Below are 19,188 nucleotides of genomic sequence, written 5' to 3' on the forward strand. Positions count from 1 at the left end.
TTTAAATTTCAAGTGTATTTTTCGTATATGTATATAGATACACATTCCCACTGGAGTATCGTTGTGTTGACTTGCACGGTGTCCATATTATTATTTTGGTATGCACGTAGCGAATAAATTATAATTAAACGAGATGGAGAAGGAACGAATGAAAATTAAACAAAAAATAATAAAAGGATAAACATAATACACATAAATAAGAATTCATATTTAATGAATATAGTATAATAGTATAATTATAGTCCATTGCTTCATAATATACATATTTACATTCTAATGGAACACGAATTACAAGAATAAACACATTTTATTGTTATTAATAAACATCAAGAAACACGACTTTTTCCCTCGACGCATTTCTACTGGCATGATGGGCGACAAAAATATCTTGCATTTCCGCATAACTATTTCTCTCTTTCTTGAAACATTATCGATTCAACTCTGTTGAATAAAAATCTATACAACTCTCATAATAGCATTTATATAGATTGAATCTTGATATAGTGTAAGTGACTAGTTATCTGTTAAAATATATTTTGCTTCGATGACGTTCATTTTACGGAACTTAGTTTTAATTGGGCCCCAAAGAAAAAGTTGGTCCCAAAGTGATAATTGCATTATAAATATGTCTAAGCGATTTCAAATATATTAGCGATTAACTTTTGATTCGATAAAATTAATTGCTGACGAACAGTAATTTGAATTTACAGGATTAACGAAAAATTATCCTCTATCAATACTTTTTAACTGAAAGCTCAACAATTTTGTTCCAGTATCTATTCTTTCTTATACGTATAACTTTCAATTTGTAAAAACATCCAAAATTAGAGGCACAGAGGCTAAATTAACAGAATAAATTAGTTCTGTAAAAAAGAAGAAACCTTGTAAAATAATCAAGTACCGAAGAATGAATAGATTTCGTAAAAAATAACAGCTTTTTCTTCACTTTCATTCCTTAAACGGTTCTTTCACATATCAACCCAGGTATGATCTAAAATTCATATACATTGTTTGTTTGACAGTATTTTACTCTAAAAATAAAATGTATGATAATAATTATCTATGTTTTTTGTTCGTGTTATAATAAAAAATTTTTGATTGCGTATCATACGATAACGTCAAACAATTATGCCGATTTATCTTCTTTGTCTCACTACACTTATAAATAGACATACATTCACAACATTCATGATATTTGTACAATCCCTTTTACACATGACTATTATAACACATAAAAAATAAATCTAAATTAAACTAATTTAGTCGATATGACGAAGCGTGATATGACTTATATGTAATGCTATCAAAATGATATTTGGTCCAAAAACGAAATATACAAATTCTGCGTATCTTGTGCTTATCAGCTATTTTATAAATATATATGTATATGTTCATTAGACGTGAAAGCTTTGATTTTGCCACAACAGTATCACGATTCATTATGACATTGTACAGCAAACAAGAGAGACATCTCTCTTACGCATTGATAGTCGACAAAAATAGTTTCTTTTGTACACGGATTGTATATAAAGGGTATAATCTATTTAATAAAGTTATTTTGATCTTTTCTAGCGAGTCTAGTGTGATATATATATATATAATCTGTGATAAAAGATTTCTTGATAAATTGTGCAGCCGAAAGTAATGATCAATATTGGTCGATTTTTATGAGCAATTATTTAATGCTTCATCTTAAGTAGAAACTGATATATAATTTGCTCGTGGATACTTTTATATAATTATATTGTTATTGTTCAAACAGTGTGGTGTTACATCGACAGCCAGGAATGTAATATAAATTTTCCTGAGCTTAGAAAATAATTAATGGCCTTTCTTAGCTTAACCTAGAATGGTTATTCCTCCTCAGGTTTTAATTTTTATACATGATTCTTTTATCAAACGATATTATTGGATTTGTCTTCAAACCAGTTATAATAAACAGTTATAAACATTCACATTCAGGTATTATGCTCAATAAAACTTTACTTTAACAATTCTTGTAATATTTCATCACAACGAAATTGATGATGACCATTCGTGTTACTAGCTTTCTCCTTTTTATTATTATTACTATTTCTGTTATTACTATCATTACTACTATAACTACCACTAGTATTATACCATTACTGTTCTACTACAATTACTGTCGCTTCACTCGTGTATTTTGATAGGCTATTGTTTTGTCATTACTAAATCTGATTCATAAGTAAAGCTCAGATAAACGAGATTGTTTGTTTTATTCCTCGTCAATTGTTGGTTGTACTTGTCGTGAATCTTTTATATTACCGTGTTCCAAATGCTGATCATTCGGTTCCTGAAGAGTGGTGGTGCCGTGCAACGTTCTACGTTGCACGGTAATTTCTTCTCAGACTTTACTCTCTGGGCCATCAGTAGTGTGCTTGAATGAATTCCGAATCTTGCTTAAATGAAGAGCCACGATATGTCCATAGCTCTTGTTGTACCATTCCGGCGTACGACCTCTTTAATAAAAATTATAATTCATAAGATTATTGAATGAAAATTAATTTGAAATTTTATAATTAATTGAATCTAATTAAGATTTATTTACTTTGTGTCAACTCTGGAAAGATGCATTATTCGTGATTTGCCGCTACCACAGGGTTCTATGAGATATCTAGAGGCAAGAACTATTCCTCTGGTTCCACCTAACATAACCGGAGCTCCTGGGTGCTCCACTGATGTTTCCACAATCACGCAAGCTCCTTTTGGTAAGTCGTTGCGCCATGATCTAATATTATTTAAAGGATCAATCGTATATTAAACTAAATTCTTGAAAATATTAAAGTGCTTCTTCTAGTTTCAGCATTTTACAAACCTCAGAACACAGTAGTCTCTGGCTGGTAATGGAGCCATGTTTCCAGTAGCGTATTGAAAAACTTCAACGTTCGTATCTAATTTATTGACTTGTCTATATTTTAGTAATTGAGGGTCCCAAATATGTCTCTCTCGTAAAACCCTATGAAGCAGCTCATTTGGCGGTGCTTCAACTTCTGTAGAAACTCTCCAGAGGCGTAAGGGATGACCATCACCAACTTTTTTATATGCCATTTCAACGGAGTTATCGGCAGGATTATTTATAGAGACCCAGCCACGCGATCTGTTGAAACCAATAACACTTTAGACTACCTTGTATATTTTCTTCTCTCATCTTTTAATAGTGGAGCAACTGCACAAATGTTTATCAAGAAATATAAAAGAAACTCACTTTTCGCGAGCTTCCTTTAACAACGCTGTGGTACAAGCATATAAATAACCTCTCCAATCTTGTTTTAGCTCCGATCCAAGTTCTTCCAGAGCAACAGGTATGCTTTCTTCCATGTAGTTGAAATGACACTGCGTCAACATGTCCGATGAAATCTAAAAATTTCATTAGATTCAGAAAAATACGTTTCATGTCGCAAGGATCTCACGAATACGAGAGGAATATTATATGTGGTTACCATGAATAATTCACGATGCATTTTGATCAAATACAGAAGACAGTCATGAGCCGCTTTGTTCTCCGAGAGTTCACGTTGATCAGGAATGCCCACGGTCTTTCTTCTGCGAGGCGACACACTGTTCGATCTGTTGCTCACGCTCGTATTGGTATGATTGAAATGAAACAGACTGGGAGCAAGGCATACCGCCAGATTCGATGCTGTCATTTGATTATACGGAGAATTGGTAGCAACGTGATTCAAGAAGTCGAGCATAGTCTCCAAGGCTTCCCTGTGTTCATCCGGCAAAAGCAAAAGAACACATTGAACGGCATCTGGTCTAAGTTCCACTGGTACATCTGTTCATAAAAAAATTTCTTATATGTATATAGTTCACATGTATATACTTAACTTTCATTATTCACTCGTCGGAAAAATTACGAAACATACACACACGGAATGTATAATATCCAAGCCAGTTTAACCAACAAAACTTTATAAGTATTCAACGATACGATTTTAAAATATTTATGGATATTTCTTAAAACTGGCAAAGTACTGAGGAATTTTATAATAGTTATAGTTTTTACTTTAGTGTGTACAGAAATCAATAAATTGATGAATTTCAAATAAAAATTAATGAGGTTTGGTTTACTTAATGTATGTAAAGCAAATGTTAATTATTATACAAAAGACAATTTCACTCGTTATATACATATACTCACGTTGAAATATAGCTGTGAATGTCTCTGACAGTTTATTAGTCAACAATGCTTCCGGTAGTTCCCTGAAATATTGTTTCACAAGGTCTGCCACATCGAAGGCTTGCTGTCCATCAAAATTGATGTTATCTCCCTGAGTCTCTGTCATGACCTTCAGCTTCTGTATTCTGGATCTAACGCCACTTTTACGAAATATGCCAACTTGATCGAGAGCATTGGCTCGTAACCATCTGAGAGCAATCTGAATGCATTTTGGTAGAGCTTGGCCAGTGCGTTGCAAGGACAAGAGCAAGGGTACGCCAAAAACAGTTTTGTCCTTGTAGTCAGGCGTTTTGATCTTCCTGATGAATTTGGGCAGCTCCCAGTTCCAACCTGTTCGATGTGTCGGGCAGTAACGCTCCATGCAGGCTGTGAGCTTCAGGAGGGCTAATTTCCTCAGCACCAGCAGCTGTCCGCAAGACATGGAGGCCATCGCTCGTGGACAGAGAGGATGATCCTGAGGCTCCGGATAGAGAGAGCCACGTTGAAAACTGTGCCACCTCACGACGGTTCCTTTGTGTCTCGGAGAGTCCTCTTCTTGATCGGAGTCCTTGCTGGCGGCTGTAGAACTGCTCTCTTGGCTACCCGCAAGCTCCGAGCTTCTGGATCTGGACTTTTCACGATAAATCGTGACATCCTTCAACAAAGGCTTCCCTCCACCACCAACGCTAACGGTACCACGCTGGTCCTCCAGTTTCGCGTCGCCAGACCGAGTATGCCTGAAACTTTTGCTAGCTCTGTCCTCCCTCATGAAGTCCTGATTATGCGTCAGCTTGTCGCGAAATCTTTGAGACTCCTTCCCGAGGTTAAGACTACCTCCACGCGTATTTATGGGCGACGCCAATGGCGACGAAGGTGTCGCTAGTTTTGAAACAGTCGAATCCTTCGGACTCTGAGCCGGATGAGCCACGATGTACTCGAGGACTTTGGCGTGGTTGCTGTTGGCATCTCGAAAATATCTGTGTCTCCAGCTGGTCGGCTGACATTCGGAGTCGCTGAGGGCACCTTGGTCCTCTCTGTTTCTGTGCAGAAGACGTCTAGCGCGGTTCATTTTGGTTCTAGTTGGAGTGGTAGTGGCCACGCTACCACCCTGGGAACCATCGGAGCAGTAGCTGGAGGAATCGTCGCCGAATGGACTCGGCGAGTTGGTGAACGGTGACGGCGACTGGGGCAAGTGTTGATGAAGAGGTGACGGTAAGAGTTCGCCGAACGATACGGGAGCAGCCGTGACCGTTGGCGACACGTCCACGCAATTCAACTCCTTCATTTTCTGTTGCATCGACGCCACGTCCAAAACTTGAGGACCGCTTATGACGACGCCATCTCGATCTCGATTGTGACGCTTCCGGCGTCGAGACTTCAGGGACTCGACCCTCCTGAGGAAAGCCTTAGCTCCGTCTCGTAACCTTTCGGAGCCAGTTCGACGGAAACGTGGACCAATCTCCTCGGGCAAGGTCCCCGGTGGCAGACTCCCGTATTTAACGTTCTCCAGCATCGTGTCTTCGGCCTCTTCCGCCTCCAGTCGGTCCTCAAGCGACTCCTCCTCCGATGCGTTCTGACCTGCTAATCCTTGCAATCTCTCGATATTCGCTTGTGTCACGTCCACTATTCGAGACCAACGTCGAGTTTTCTTCTCGAATGTCCAATTCTCACTAAGGGCGCATTGCGTGTCTTCATCCGAATCCTCTCCTCCTCCCTGAAATCATCAAAATTTAATTTTTTTCTCCATTCCATCTTTTTTTAACTTTTCTATTTCGGTATATCATGCTTTTGGATTACAAAACATTTCTGTCGACTAAATATACGTATTAAAATAGTGTAGCTCACGAGATTTTATTAGGTCAAAGAAAGCTATGTATAATGGGTAGAAATTGGTCCATTTTACTGTGTCGTTAACGGATTTTTCTTGGTCTTTATAAGAAAGTCTGGGACTAATGATTTTTTAATCTTTAATGAGTTATTAATTAGAGGTTTGGATTTGAAAATTTTCGAAAGCTTTCGTATATGCTAACAGTACATGTTAGAAACAAGTAAGTTAGCTATAGAAATGAAGGTGTAAAAAAAAATTATTTTTCATAGGAAGTAACCCTGACAGTACACAATATTCAGAGGACTTCTTCAATAATTTCAATGGATGCATTATATTCTCGCAACGTCTTAAAAATGTACTGGGAATATTTGTGTTATTGGGGAACACACACACACATGGTAACATTCTAATTAGGAGTCTGGACTAGAAAATTTGTGAAACCTTTCAGTTTCAAGAGACAGTATTTGATGGCAGGAGGTAACTTGATGAAATACATGAAAATCTATGGAGGAACTATTTTTCATAAGAAGCAACATGGTCAAATTATAGACTTGGGCGATTATATGGACGATGGATAATCGACGTGTCTCAAAAGTAGGTCGGTTAAAAATAATCGGCATTGCAGAAACGGGATATAGCCTTAAAATAAAACACCCCGTCAGACCAAAATATCTTTTTGGTGTTACTTCGGTGCATTTTGCCAGCTTTACTTGCTCAATCATTATTGTTCCTGTTTATTCTCAGCAACACTTACTGACAGTTCACAGATTTTGTTTGTAAAAGTACCAAGACAAATAAAACACTATAAATTATACAGCTTTATCCGTCAGAGGAGACTGAAGTCTGAAAACAATGAATGCATAAAAAGGCTAACAAGTATATCGTGTAATATTTGAGATGTACAGGTTAAAAAAAATGCAGTTTTACATTGATTTCCATTGTTGTATTGTTTTTGAAGTGGGAATGTTCTGGTCGTGTACAATACATTTTTACTATAAACTCTAATCATTTTTTTGGATATAGAAAGAAGCTTACTAATTTTTGTATGGATCGAAATAACAACGAAGCAAGCGTAGCCATTTGTGTGTACATCAAACAATTCTTGGGTTGTATACGTCACTTCCGCTTGTACAGGTTAAATAACCTTCACAAATGTCGTTTCGAGTTAATCTTCATTTCACATTATATTTTGAAGCAGAAACATTTTGCCTCGCAAGGATACTTTAGTTTTGTAAGCTTTATTCACTATAATCAGCTTGCTTTAGCAAGAAATTTACTACTTCTTGTGTAGGTCGAAATTATATGAAGTATGCACACCGTTTGTGTATGTACATATACATGATCCTGCAGCTGTTATACGTCACTTCCGCTCAGGCAGGTTGAATAACCTTTTCTCGCCTCTCACTATCTTCTTTCTACTTAATTTTCACCTTGTTAGAATATATCTTACGTAAATATGCCAGGTTACTTTGTTAAACAATATCTGTCCTTTATAGCTACCTTATAACGACACGAGAGAGAGAGAGAGAGAGAGAGAGAGAGAGAGAATGTGCATTCTGCTCAACATTTTTCCATACACGATTCACGTTTTGCGAAGTAAGAACTTTCTACATTATGATAATTATGTTAACGATGAATCGGAGAGATTGAGATGCATAAAGATCTTTCGCAAGAGTTGCCAAGTGTGTTAATAAGCGATAAAGTGAACGCTAGCGTGAGAATTAAGTGTCGCGTGACCAGACCGCAGAAATGATCGCATTCGGTGCTTATATTGTTAGGAAAAAGAAGAGTTTAGACAGGATGTAAAAGTGTGGAATTGAAAGAAGGTACGATAGGGGTGAACGAAGGCGTCGTTGAAAGAGTTTAGAAAACTTGTGACGTTCAAGGAGGAATGGAATGGAGATGCAAATAATGCAGGGCTGTGAAAAGAGTATAAAGTGAAGTGCAGGTGTACAAGGACGAGTGGCCGTGCCACGCAGTCTGCCCCATTATAGCCGATAGCGTAGTATGTACTACGCGTGTCTTCGTGTATCGCGTGTCGTTCGTATAAGTATGATGCGGTCTGATGTTATTGCCACACACATATATATATATGTTTGTATATATAGCAATACCAGTTGTCTCGTCTCCCGCCCGCTTAGTCAGCAGCAGCACCACCACCACCACGATACCACCGGTTGTGACTAGCAAGATGAAAAGAGGGAGGGGAAAGTGGGTGCTGAACAGTGTCGAGAGACGAGAGGTGGAACGCGAAAACTGGAAGGTGGTAGAAAGAGTGAGCAAGTGTGTTCGTGTATACGACCGACACCGAGCGAACGTCGAACCAGTTCTTTTACCATTTATACACTAACGACGCGATTCGGTCAACGTGTCTTAACCTCACACACACATACACGTAATTACGCGCGCCATCACCTCCCACTTCTACTCCTCTTCTTTTTTCACCACATTCCAACCTGCACATTTTCCTGCTCCTCCAACCATTTGCATTATAGTATATGCTATTTCACAATAATTCTTCAAATTTTTCTGCATATATCTCATTTCCCATCACCTTTTTCTTTTGCTCGGATCATCAATTTCTCTGTCGTTTCCTTCCGCCTCTCGTTGAGGAAAAAGTAATTCAAAGTAATTTCTACGGTCGATCATGAGTGCAGAGGCGAGTACTAATTTCATTTGGTGGAAAAGAGACAGCGTCTTATTGGTTCTTGTCAAAGGTAACAGTCTAATGGAGTAGGGGGTAATCAATCGACAATAATTAACGAGCTTTTCTCGCTGCTCTTCACACAGGTTTTGTTTTCTCTCGTTTCATATGCAGGGCAAGGATAACGTATGTTTATGTATACAAGGTGTATCGGACCATCAGCTCGTCCTTTTAAAAATACAGAAAATTGACTTTCAGCATTTTAGAAAATTTTATTAGCTTTTCCGAAAATGTACTCTCGTTTGGGCTGGTGCTTTCAACTTCCTCTTTCCATCGGAAGTGTAGTATTTGTTACTAAAAGTATATATTTTTATTACATATTCTTGTACTTATCTCAAAACCTTTACAAAATATAATTTTCATTTTTTCATTTTATTCAATTATTTACCAGATATTTCGATTTGAAACTGCACATACTCGTGGGTTTGATTAATGTATAGAGCGTATATTTCTGTTATACATACACATACCTAATTTTTCATTTACGTATACTTTCAAATCAAAATATCTCGTAAACGACTGGATGGAATGAGAAATTAAAAAGGATGTTTGGTAAAGGCTTTCCGATTACAAGAATATGCAATAAAAAACAGACTTTCGCTACAAATACTACACTTCCGGTCCCAACCGCAGGTTGAGATTGCAATTACATGAATGGTCTCGTTCGAGAAAGATAATAAATAACTTTTTTTAATTTCCCAAAAAAGTTAATCGTTAGAATTTTATAGGAGGTGGCTATGTGATCTGAAATATCCTTTATTACGTTACCGTTGTATTCCTAATACATAAATAATGTGACTCCTTATAATACACAAACTCCCAATATACTCGCTAGTACAAGTGCACTATAGGATATTGAATCGTTTATTCCTGCTGCAGTGTACCTACATAAATTTTGGTGAAAAAATTACGGAAAGTGAAGCTAGCTATGAACGGTCGAGCAATCAATTTCTCATATTGTAGTATACGCATCCCATTGCACCAACGAAGATACGATTCTCTTCCAATAAATTCACTTCTAATCTAATTACTTTAAATATCACCCAATGTTAAATCATTTCGTTACGATTGATTCGACTGGAAAATGTTAAATAAGAAAAAAAAAATAAACGTATCATTCATTCGATGCTCAAGTTATGCGTATAAACATCACTTGAAACCTGAAAGAGAATTCGAGCCTCATTGACGAGTATATATCAAATGGAAAGCACTTTTTTATGAATGTTATCGAGTGAAAGTTGCATCGATGACGAGCTGGTACGGGCACACAAATGCGTAAAGTTGAGAGATTACCCCAATTTTTGTGGAGTATCTTGCAAGGTATCGCGTCGTACTTGAATGAAACGCAAGAAACCGCATTTATCAATCCTCTGGCGTTCTTCGAATTTCAACAAGAAATCCGTTCTTGGACTTGATGAACTCGTATGGAGACAAAAACGTTTTCTTTGATTCAAAGCTGAAAGCAAACTTATCATGGCTTAAGCATTGCATTTCCGACGTAATTAATGCAAAGCGTTTTCTGCACGAATGCTTATAAGGTAACGTCCTCAGATTAGGCTTATTTCTAAATAGAAGAAGAGTCGATGTATAAGGTTAGTGAAAACTTTTTCAAGGTAAAGAAGCATTAAAGAAGCTTGGTCTTTTTGGTCGATAAAACGCAGTTATCTTCGAAGTTTCGCAGAAAAGAAACTTATTTTCTTAGTGTTGATGGTGACTTGAGAGATGATAAAACTGTTGTGCCAGAGATTGGCAGTGTGTACAGACACGGAGAATAGCGTGGCTAGTTTATATGTATATATAGTATGTACGAATACCGACGGTCGGGTAAAATATACTCGTGTGGTTTGTTTATGGGCATGAAAGTCCCTGTCTCCCCCCTCCACACCGTATTTCTCTTTTTCTCCCATGCGTACACACGCGCGCAAATCCTGTACAGACGTTGCGTGGTGTGGCGTGGCACGAGGATGGGACGCATTGCATTGCATGACATGCTAACAAACGATATAACGATGTAACGAAAGATAACCCAAACCCGCTAAAAGCTGTACACAGTCAGAAATCATCAAATTTAGGTATTTAAATGGGGTGGAGAAACTAATTATTAATTTCTTTTTTTTCCCCCGAATAATTATAATTTTTCCAATGGTATTTTAAGAAAATCTTTGAGAATATATTTGATTGTTTGAAAAATTAATATTTAAACGAATTTTAAACAATTAACGTAAATTATGTATAAGACTAATAAAAATAAGGGACAAGATTGAGGCGAATAATATAAATAAATATATAAGGTAAATAAAAACATTAAAATGCTTAATTGGTTTTTCATTAAAATAAAAAATAGTTTTTTTTAATTTTTTAGTTTATAATATATAGAATACTTTTCTGAATTATTATAGGTCGCTCTAAATGTTTCTTTAGATGACAGGTTTGTAGCACAGTTGCTCAGTAGCCAGTAACTCGACCATTGCCGTCGGAGCATGTTACTGGACCGCTATGCTCATCTCTAGGCTTTGATAAAATCCTAATAAGTATACAGGTAGAAATGTGGATGTACAATAATAAAGAAGATCAAATTAGCTCGTAGTAGTTCTTTGCTTCAAAACATCGTCATTCTGGCTTAAGAATAATGGAATGGTCGAATGTTTCTGCTCTTGGCTTTATTATAATGATTTTAAATCAGTAGTTAAAACTTTCAATGCAATTTACACGAAACAACATTCCACAAAATGACTGCAATTTCTAATAGCGAATAAATTGATAATTGGACTTGTGCTATGTTGAAGGTATATTCAGTGCATGTTTTGTCATAAGAGAAGTATTCAAACGTGCTTGACATCACTTACCACAAGAAACAAGTAGTATCTACGTATATATAAATCAGGAAATAGGGAAAACGCGTACATGATAGTAGTGAAATAGGAAAGTAACGACGTGTCTGCCACGACATGCTTTAATCTTGTATCCTTGAACAATGATGAACTATTATATTTATTTTGATACCGGTCATCACGTTGCAGTGTGTAATTTTCATTTCTCTACATAATTTAAAATATTATTATAGCAATTTATATTAGCTATTGCGGCTATAAGCAGCGACATTAAGTATTCTTAAATTATATAAATTTAACCTTATTTAATCATCTAAATTGTGTTTGTTTTCTATTTTTTGCTTTATGCATAAATATTCCCTGCTATCGGATGAGCATATTTCGCTTAATACTGGACACAGCAGAATTTATCAATTAAATTATTAACATGCTTCCTCCAAATTGCTTGAACATCCGGCGCAAGGGACATTCCCCTGCAGGAACTTGGAGGAATTTTATGCAAATTTGCAACGTGAAAAGCGGGCGTTTATGTTTTGCAAAATTAGATTTTCTTTCGAAAGCATCGTGCTATATCTATTTTTAATATTTCTTCAAAATCCTAGTTCACGGTACGACGAATGTCATCTAGTTTGAGCCCCGTTTATTTTCTTTTCTCTATTTCAAGCACTATGACGTACCTTACAATTGCAGCTGTTTGCATTTTTTTTTTAAGGTCGTCGAAGAAATAGCTCATAGTCAAGTATAAATTAATATTTTTCGTGCTACAAATTTGAGTTAGTTTATAAAATGATACTAAATATAACTTAAATATATTATAAGAAATTTATCTTTATGTTTTTCTACTAAAACCTTCAAAAAAATCTATTTATTTAGAAAAAGAAAATACAAGAGATATGAAACCTGTACATTCAATTTTAACTTAATTTAATCAAAGGAAATATTCTGCTACCAATTTTTTTCAAATCACTCTAATTAAATTTGTAATGTCTAAGGTAGCCCATTTGAGCAAAATCACATACAGTCTGTTTTCACGATGCAATCACATAACCTCGATGGGCCAAAGGCTTTGTCAAAGAAAAACAAGCTTCGCCTTGAATCCAAACTTCAAGGATCCTTAAGTGTCATCTGTTCATTGTCTTTGATGTGAAAATAATTTATTTTTTAAGCCCTCGTAATTTTTTGTTTGGTGATGATTTTATCCCTCTTATCAGACAACGTATATAGATTAGAAGTGAAACTAAAGCAGACCGATCAACTACCACTTGAAACTAAATAAAACTCACGAGAGAACGGCTGGAATTTAAAATAGATAAAGCACATTTTGGCTGAATGCTTCGTTTAAATTGACTAACGGGCTATATAGTGTAAACCTCAGAGTATTAATATCCAACTTTATTGTAATATCCAGAACATTGTTTTTAAATTAATTTGATAATTTCTACGAATACAATGTATTCGTATTGGATATGTACAAATATATAAATACTTACACTTTTCCCGTGACTAGTATTGTGATGATGGGTGTGATGGTGGTGGGTGTCCAGTTTCATATTAGCGCAACGATTTAATGCATGTAAACGACGAAAGAGGCTTTGAAGAGAATCCGTTTCGAGGAAAGGATGGTCCTTTTCAACTCCGGAAACATCGATTGGAAATTGGTAATCTACAACAACAACAAAATTATATCGATGAAAATTGATAAATTCTCAAAATATTTTCAAATACAGTGTGATTATGAATCAATTGTTCTATGCAAATGCTAGTTTGCAAGATACAAAATGCAGAATGGGTGCTATACTTCTTAGCACTGAAAACTCAAGCTTTTCGATATTTCAATTACGTTGGAATATAGTCCAAATTTATATCTTTTATTTTTAGGAGTTTCTGACATGTATTCATTCGAATGTGCATTCTTACGAATTATATCATTTCAATTATACCTGCAATAATTAAATGACAGTATTCATTTCAACTCTTGTATAAACAATCTACTCGGATGTACTATATTAAAACCGCAACACTGACATTGTAACATACAGTTTGTCAACTTTTATATCGCAGCTGCTACCACGTTAAAAATAAACTTGTATTGTATTAATAAAGTTTAACTTTAAATCAGTCTGTATTTATTTGTTTGGAATATGAACATGTACTTGTTGCTGAAAAGCTACAGTAGACTTACTCAAATTGCAGAGGATTCAAAGACACGTTGATAAATGTCTTCATTTTTTCCTCTACGAACATCTTAACACATTGACATTTAAAACTCTTACAAATGACGAGGCAAAAATGTATATGAAGTGAGTTATTATCTGATAATAATATAATAGATAATTTTGATAGACTCTTCCACTTAACGGCAAGTATAGGTAAAGTATTATGTATTCAAACTATAATTATAGCCCTCACCAGTTTTCTCACTTTCCTATTTCACTAATGGATATGATTGCAAGATCAAACGATTGAAATATCTACTATTCTCCTCTTCATAAGCGAAGCGTAATGATTAAAACTCTCATATTCGTCGTCCGGAAAATTTAAAACCAACAGGATAACGCAAAAGAATGTAACGAAATAAAGTTCCATAATCACTTATGATCAAGTATAATGATAAATTTTAGCTTAATTTAAGATTTATTATTATTAATCAGAGAATAGTAGGGATAAACTAATCATTACCTTAAATATATTACTGTATAATCTAAACATAATTTCTATGGAGAAATTTGAATTTACATGCGTAATAAAAAATAAAAAATGGATTAATTATTCATTGTTACTGATTAGATGCCGCAATCTATGGCAAATTAAAGAAGTGATAATTCTGAATAGTGTGTTTTTTTAAGTTAGGAAATCTCTTGCTAGAATCACCCACCTACTATTTAAAATTTTCCGGGTTAGCGATAATTAAACGCCCACGTGGTATTCTCCACTATGTTTCTTGACCCGTAGATTTCACCAACGCTTCAGTATCAGTCTTGTATATTTATATCAAGGCTTCTTCCTCCACTTGACTCTCAGGCTCTACTAGGTCAATTAGCTACTATTCATAGTGAATTCCAATCGCGAGAACATTCACTGTAGAGCAATTAATTACATTTAACAGATCTCGTAATCTTTTATATTTCTTTTTAAACTTTTATGACAATCTTTTCGCACGAGGCTATACCAATACTAACAACAATTATTATTATGTACATTATCACTAATTTTAATGAAATTTAGTGTTTGATTTTCTATCAGCAATCATCCAGTGATATTTTTCATAATTCTTAGAAATTTCTTTTGCAGAAAAAAGAAACCAAAATGGTTATTATGGAAAGGTCGAAAAGAAGTTTTAATAATGACGTTAAGCTATTAATCTAGCTATTAGTTAAAGACTACTTTTTATTGACTTATTCAGTTACAGTCATTAATATGAAAATCAAAATTAGAAAATGAACATGTATGTTTGACAGATGATTAATGAAATACACGTCACTTTTTAAAATTCAGTTTATGGTTTAATAAACGACGTAGAAAGAAGATTAGCATCGGATGGTCCGAAAAAGGGTGCTTGAAGGTAACGGGGTAGACCTTGATTATTAATAAGGAAATCTTTTATCCTTGCTTCATTTGTAAGGAGAATCATTGAGTTTCAAATAACGTGTATATGTTAAAGTTGTTTTCCTGTTTTAATTAGAAGAGTTCTTGTTGCGATGACAAAAGTTTATCCTCGTGTTGTTCGAGTTGCAATTCGTTTAAATTTATAAAAATAATTAAACTACTGAAGTTATATGCCTACATCAGTCATGTGTATGTATTGTATCAGTTTACATTTGTTTTCTTTCAACAGAGATACTCTATATTTCTAAAACAATATTATGAATAGCAATACGAAGGAACATGCGAAGGATCCAGATACGAATGTTTTCTTATTCGGCTGGATGATTTCATCCAAAACCGGATACAGACTCGTTGGAATCCACTTATTGTAATTCGTACATCTACATAGAACGTATACGCTCACGTCATAGCCATCAGAAATGAAAGAGATGAATGGATTGGATAAATTTTGCAATCAAAATCATTTCACGAAGATGACCATCCATTTATAAATTGAATATAAGCCCTGATTATTCGATAACAGTTTTTTATATCACTCCATTATAAAATCAGTTTTAAAAAACATCTCTGTTTCGTACAGACCTACGAATGTAACTTTTGCTTTTTTTCACAACGATTCGCAGTAATTGATAAATTAAATCATAAGTGCATAAGAAATTGAGCAAGCATTGAAAATATTAAGTAAGTATTGCACAAGAAATATTAATTTTAAACGCGTCACTCACCTACGCAAGATAGCGAAAGTGAAGTATAGACACGCTCATTCATGTGACTACCGAGTATGTAGTGTTAACCCTTATTATATGCAATTTACATCTATTTACAAAAGAATGAGGATAACGTAATGTTTTCAAAGATTATATTGCAACTGGCTTCATAACTTCTTTACGAATGTTATTAAAACGTCTGCCATATTATACGATAATAAATAGAAGAATCAACTTGGAAGCTCCTTAAGTTGGAAGAGGCAGTCTCAAAAATACGGAATTAAACGAATTTATTATTGTAACATCAGCAATAAAAATAAAGTTTGAGCATGGAAAACAAGATGTTTCAATTGATCGCTCTATTATAATCGGACAAAGCGGCCATTATTTATCGGGTGCAAGCTTAATGTGTAAATGTTTATGCTGTAAATGCTCGTAAGGGCATTGAACCCAGTCAGTGTCGATCTACCATATATTTGAGCTTTCCTCATTGGTTAATGGATGTAAAAGTTCGATGTATCGGTACACATAACATCGGAGTGTTATTAAAAAGAAAAAAGCGACTTGCGTGATTACCTCTCATTTTTCCCAATGACAGTGCCGGCATATGCATGAAATATACGATACGAGGCAAATTTCTGTTTCCAGATTTCCCTATCGAAGAGCTCTTATCACGTGCGTTATCGGGAGCGAGTGGAAAACTCTGTTCTTGCATTCATGGCTACTGTCGACCGAAGGATACGGAATTTCTGCTCGAACAACTCTGCGAGTTACCCTAACCACATCGTGTACACGCCACACACGTAATATCTGCCAATTGAAGCTCTGCTTGCTTTGCCAATTGTCGTTCTTCACATTTTACGCCCATTCAAACTGCCAACTTTTGCTTCACGACAAAAACTTGCTTTATCACGGAACACAATATATTCACAGTGCACCGGTGTTCCTGTCCAAAGAAAACATTCTTAACGTGGACCAACCCGTTATCAAAAAAAGAGTATAGTTATCAAAACTCGAGGGACACTGTGAAGCGAGTTTGCAAACACATCGGGAAGGTTCCAATTGTTGTAAATGAATTTCGTGAATGGTCGATGGAACTTGAGGACGCGTAATATCGTTGGACCAACGCGTTACAAAAATATATCATGATAAAAACTCAAGAGACACAGAGAAATAAGATGGAAAAACACATTAAGATTTATACAGTAATTACAATCCTATATGCAGGAGAATATTACAATAAAAATTCAAGAGAAATGCACTCAAAGAGCACTTTAAAGTGAATTTGCAGACACATTGAAAAAATTTGGATTATTCGAACTGGATGATTTTATGAATGGGAGATGTGTGGAATTGGTTTAAGGACGCATGGTCTCGCGTAGAGTGGCATTACAGCCAACAAGGAGGACGGCTAAATGCCGACTGACTGCAAGCAAGCAACTAAGCAAGCCAAGCAGCAGCGCAACTTGGTTGCCTTGGTTTGCTTGGGCTCACAGTGCCTCACACAGTGGCTCGGTTGGTCTTGGGAAGGAATGGAAGGGAATCTGGCGTGGCGGTGGCGGTGGCGGTGACGGTGACGGTGATGATGACGATGATGGTGACGGGGATCCGGACGGTGGCGTGCTCATGCTCGACCTGCCGTTCTGCAGTCTCCTCCGTGGAGTGAGCGTGGCGGCATGAACCGACCAACCAACAGTATAACAGTCATGGCTATATGGCATGTGAGACGAGCTGCAACAACTCCACGCACACGACTTTCCCCCCTCCTCTTCCCTCCCTTTATCCTGCTGCTGCGCTTTCTCTTTCTTTTTCTCTCTTCTTCTGCATCACCCCCCCCCCCCCCTATACCACTACTCGATCTTATTTGTAACAGAGGAGATTTTGTCGCAGACCCTTCTTGTCTCTTATCCATGGAACGATCCTCATCGAAATTCTGTGCATATGTGCTATTCGTTACCTAGACCCTCGCGCGTTTCTCATATTTATTTATTCGAATACCATAACCATCCCCAATATGCTCGTAGCACACAAAATGCATTTAAAAGTATCCAGGTTTATGCAGGAAATACGTCAGCTTCGGATCGAATGTTTATTTCTACATTTTCTACTTATGTATTTTATATAATTTATCTTATGGATTTTCTAGGGTCACCATCTTCCCCGGTGAACGTTTAGACTTTTATATGTATAATAATTCAGTCTTTAGATCGTTTCTAACATAAATCATTGGATTCTGATCGTTGAGAACTTTCTCCGAAACTAGTTGCTGTCCCGCCAGTCAAATCCGCTTCGTCTCACGTTTATTGTCAAAAGAGACTGATCGATGGCTCAACTTTGAAGTGTGAAGACGCTTTCACTCTAATATGACTAATGATGTTTTGAGAAAAGCGATTTGAACTGACGTTTTAATATACCTATCCCAATATGCCCATTGCATCATTTACCAAAATCATTTAGATACCTTTTTTTCGTCGGTTGCAATAATTATTGCCAGAATTTCAAAGATATATATATATATATATATATATAGAAAGCTTTCGTTTGCGCATGGCTATATTTATATGATTTTTTATTAAACGTTTTATAAAGAAAATGCTATCTTGATGCTGAGGGATACAAAGTTTAGAGAAAACAGGTGAGGAATTGAAAATGAGAAAAGCCCTGTATAAAGGTAAGAATGTATCTTGGTTTATCCAGGTGTGGTTTACTCATCGGTAGCAAAGGATATTTTGGCTCGAATCCAACAGATGCTTCAAAGACCTTTTTGGTTTCTTAATGCAAAAACCACACAGAGCAGCGCATCAGACTATCCACGCTTGTCTCTCAAATTGGCGTACATCCAAGTTTATTTGATTATAAAAGTACAATGAGAGAGAGAGAGAGAGAGAAAATCGATTTTCCCTATATACTGGTTAAATTAGTCTTTTTCATATCACGAAGTTGGAAAACATTGTTTGATAAATACAAATGAATATGGAAACCTTAGACGATATAACGAATATTAATTTTTAATATACTTAAAAGATGTAAAGCATGGTACAAATGTTCTTTTTTTATTAGTAAGAACAAACCTTTCCTTTCATTATTACACAAATAATATATATTTATTTAAAAACTGTTTACAAGAATTCGCGATTGTAATACTAGAAAAATATGTGTATTAAAGTTCATAAAAGTTTGTAAAGAATTATAAATTACAGAAAATATTTTTTCCACTTTAATTTGCAAAAGAGAATATTGGTCTGTTGTATTCATTCTGGCAAAATCCCAAATCTAAATCAAGTTTTAAAGCATAGAGAAATTTGACGAAATAACGTTCTCCAATAAAA

The 19,188-nt window shown here is 35.6% G+C and overlaps 1 protein-coding gene across 1 annotated transcript in view; it reads right to left on the reverse strand.

Annotated features, from left to right (window-relative positions):
- Positions 1–209: 209 nt before the first annotated feature.
- The window catches only part of cv-c (crossveinless c), a 124,707-nt gene continuing 105,728 nt past the window's right edge, over positions 210–19,188 (reverse strand). Inside the window, exons 10-16 of the mRNA XM_066735919.1 lie at positions 13,037–13,209; positions 4,166–5,897; positions 3,462–3,799; positions 3,227–3,378; positions 2,837–3,118; positions 2,570–2,749; positions 210–2,480 (exon numbers count right to left, since the gene is read on the reverse strand). Of these exons, the coding sequence (XP_066592016.1) occupies positions 2,366–2,480; positions 2,570–2,749; positions 2,837–3,118; positions 3,227–3,378; positions 3,462–3,799; positions 4,166–5,897; positions 13,037–13,209 (2,972 nt within the window). The 3' untranslated portion in view covers positions 210–2,365. The remainder of the gene's footprint in view (positions 2,481–2,569; positions 2,750–2,836; positions 3,119–3,226; positions 3,379–3,461; positions 3,800–4,165; positions 5,898–13,036; positions 13,210–19,188) is intronic.

The sequence above is a fragment of the Prorops nasuta genome, unplaced genomic scaffold (assembly GCF_024137725.1).
Source record: "Prorops nasuta isolate Cenicafe-Biocafe unplaced genomic scaffold, Cenicafe_Pnas_1.2 PNAS00015, whole genome shotgun sequence".
In the NCBI taxonomy this organism is placed as follows: Eukaryota; Metazoa; Arthropoda; class Insecta; order Hymenoptera; family Bethylidae; genus Prorops; species Prorops nasuta.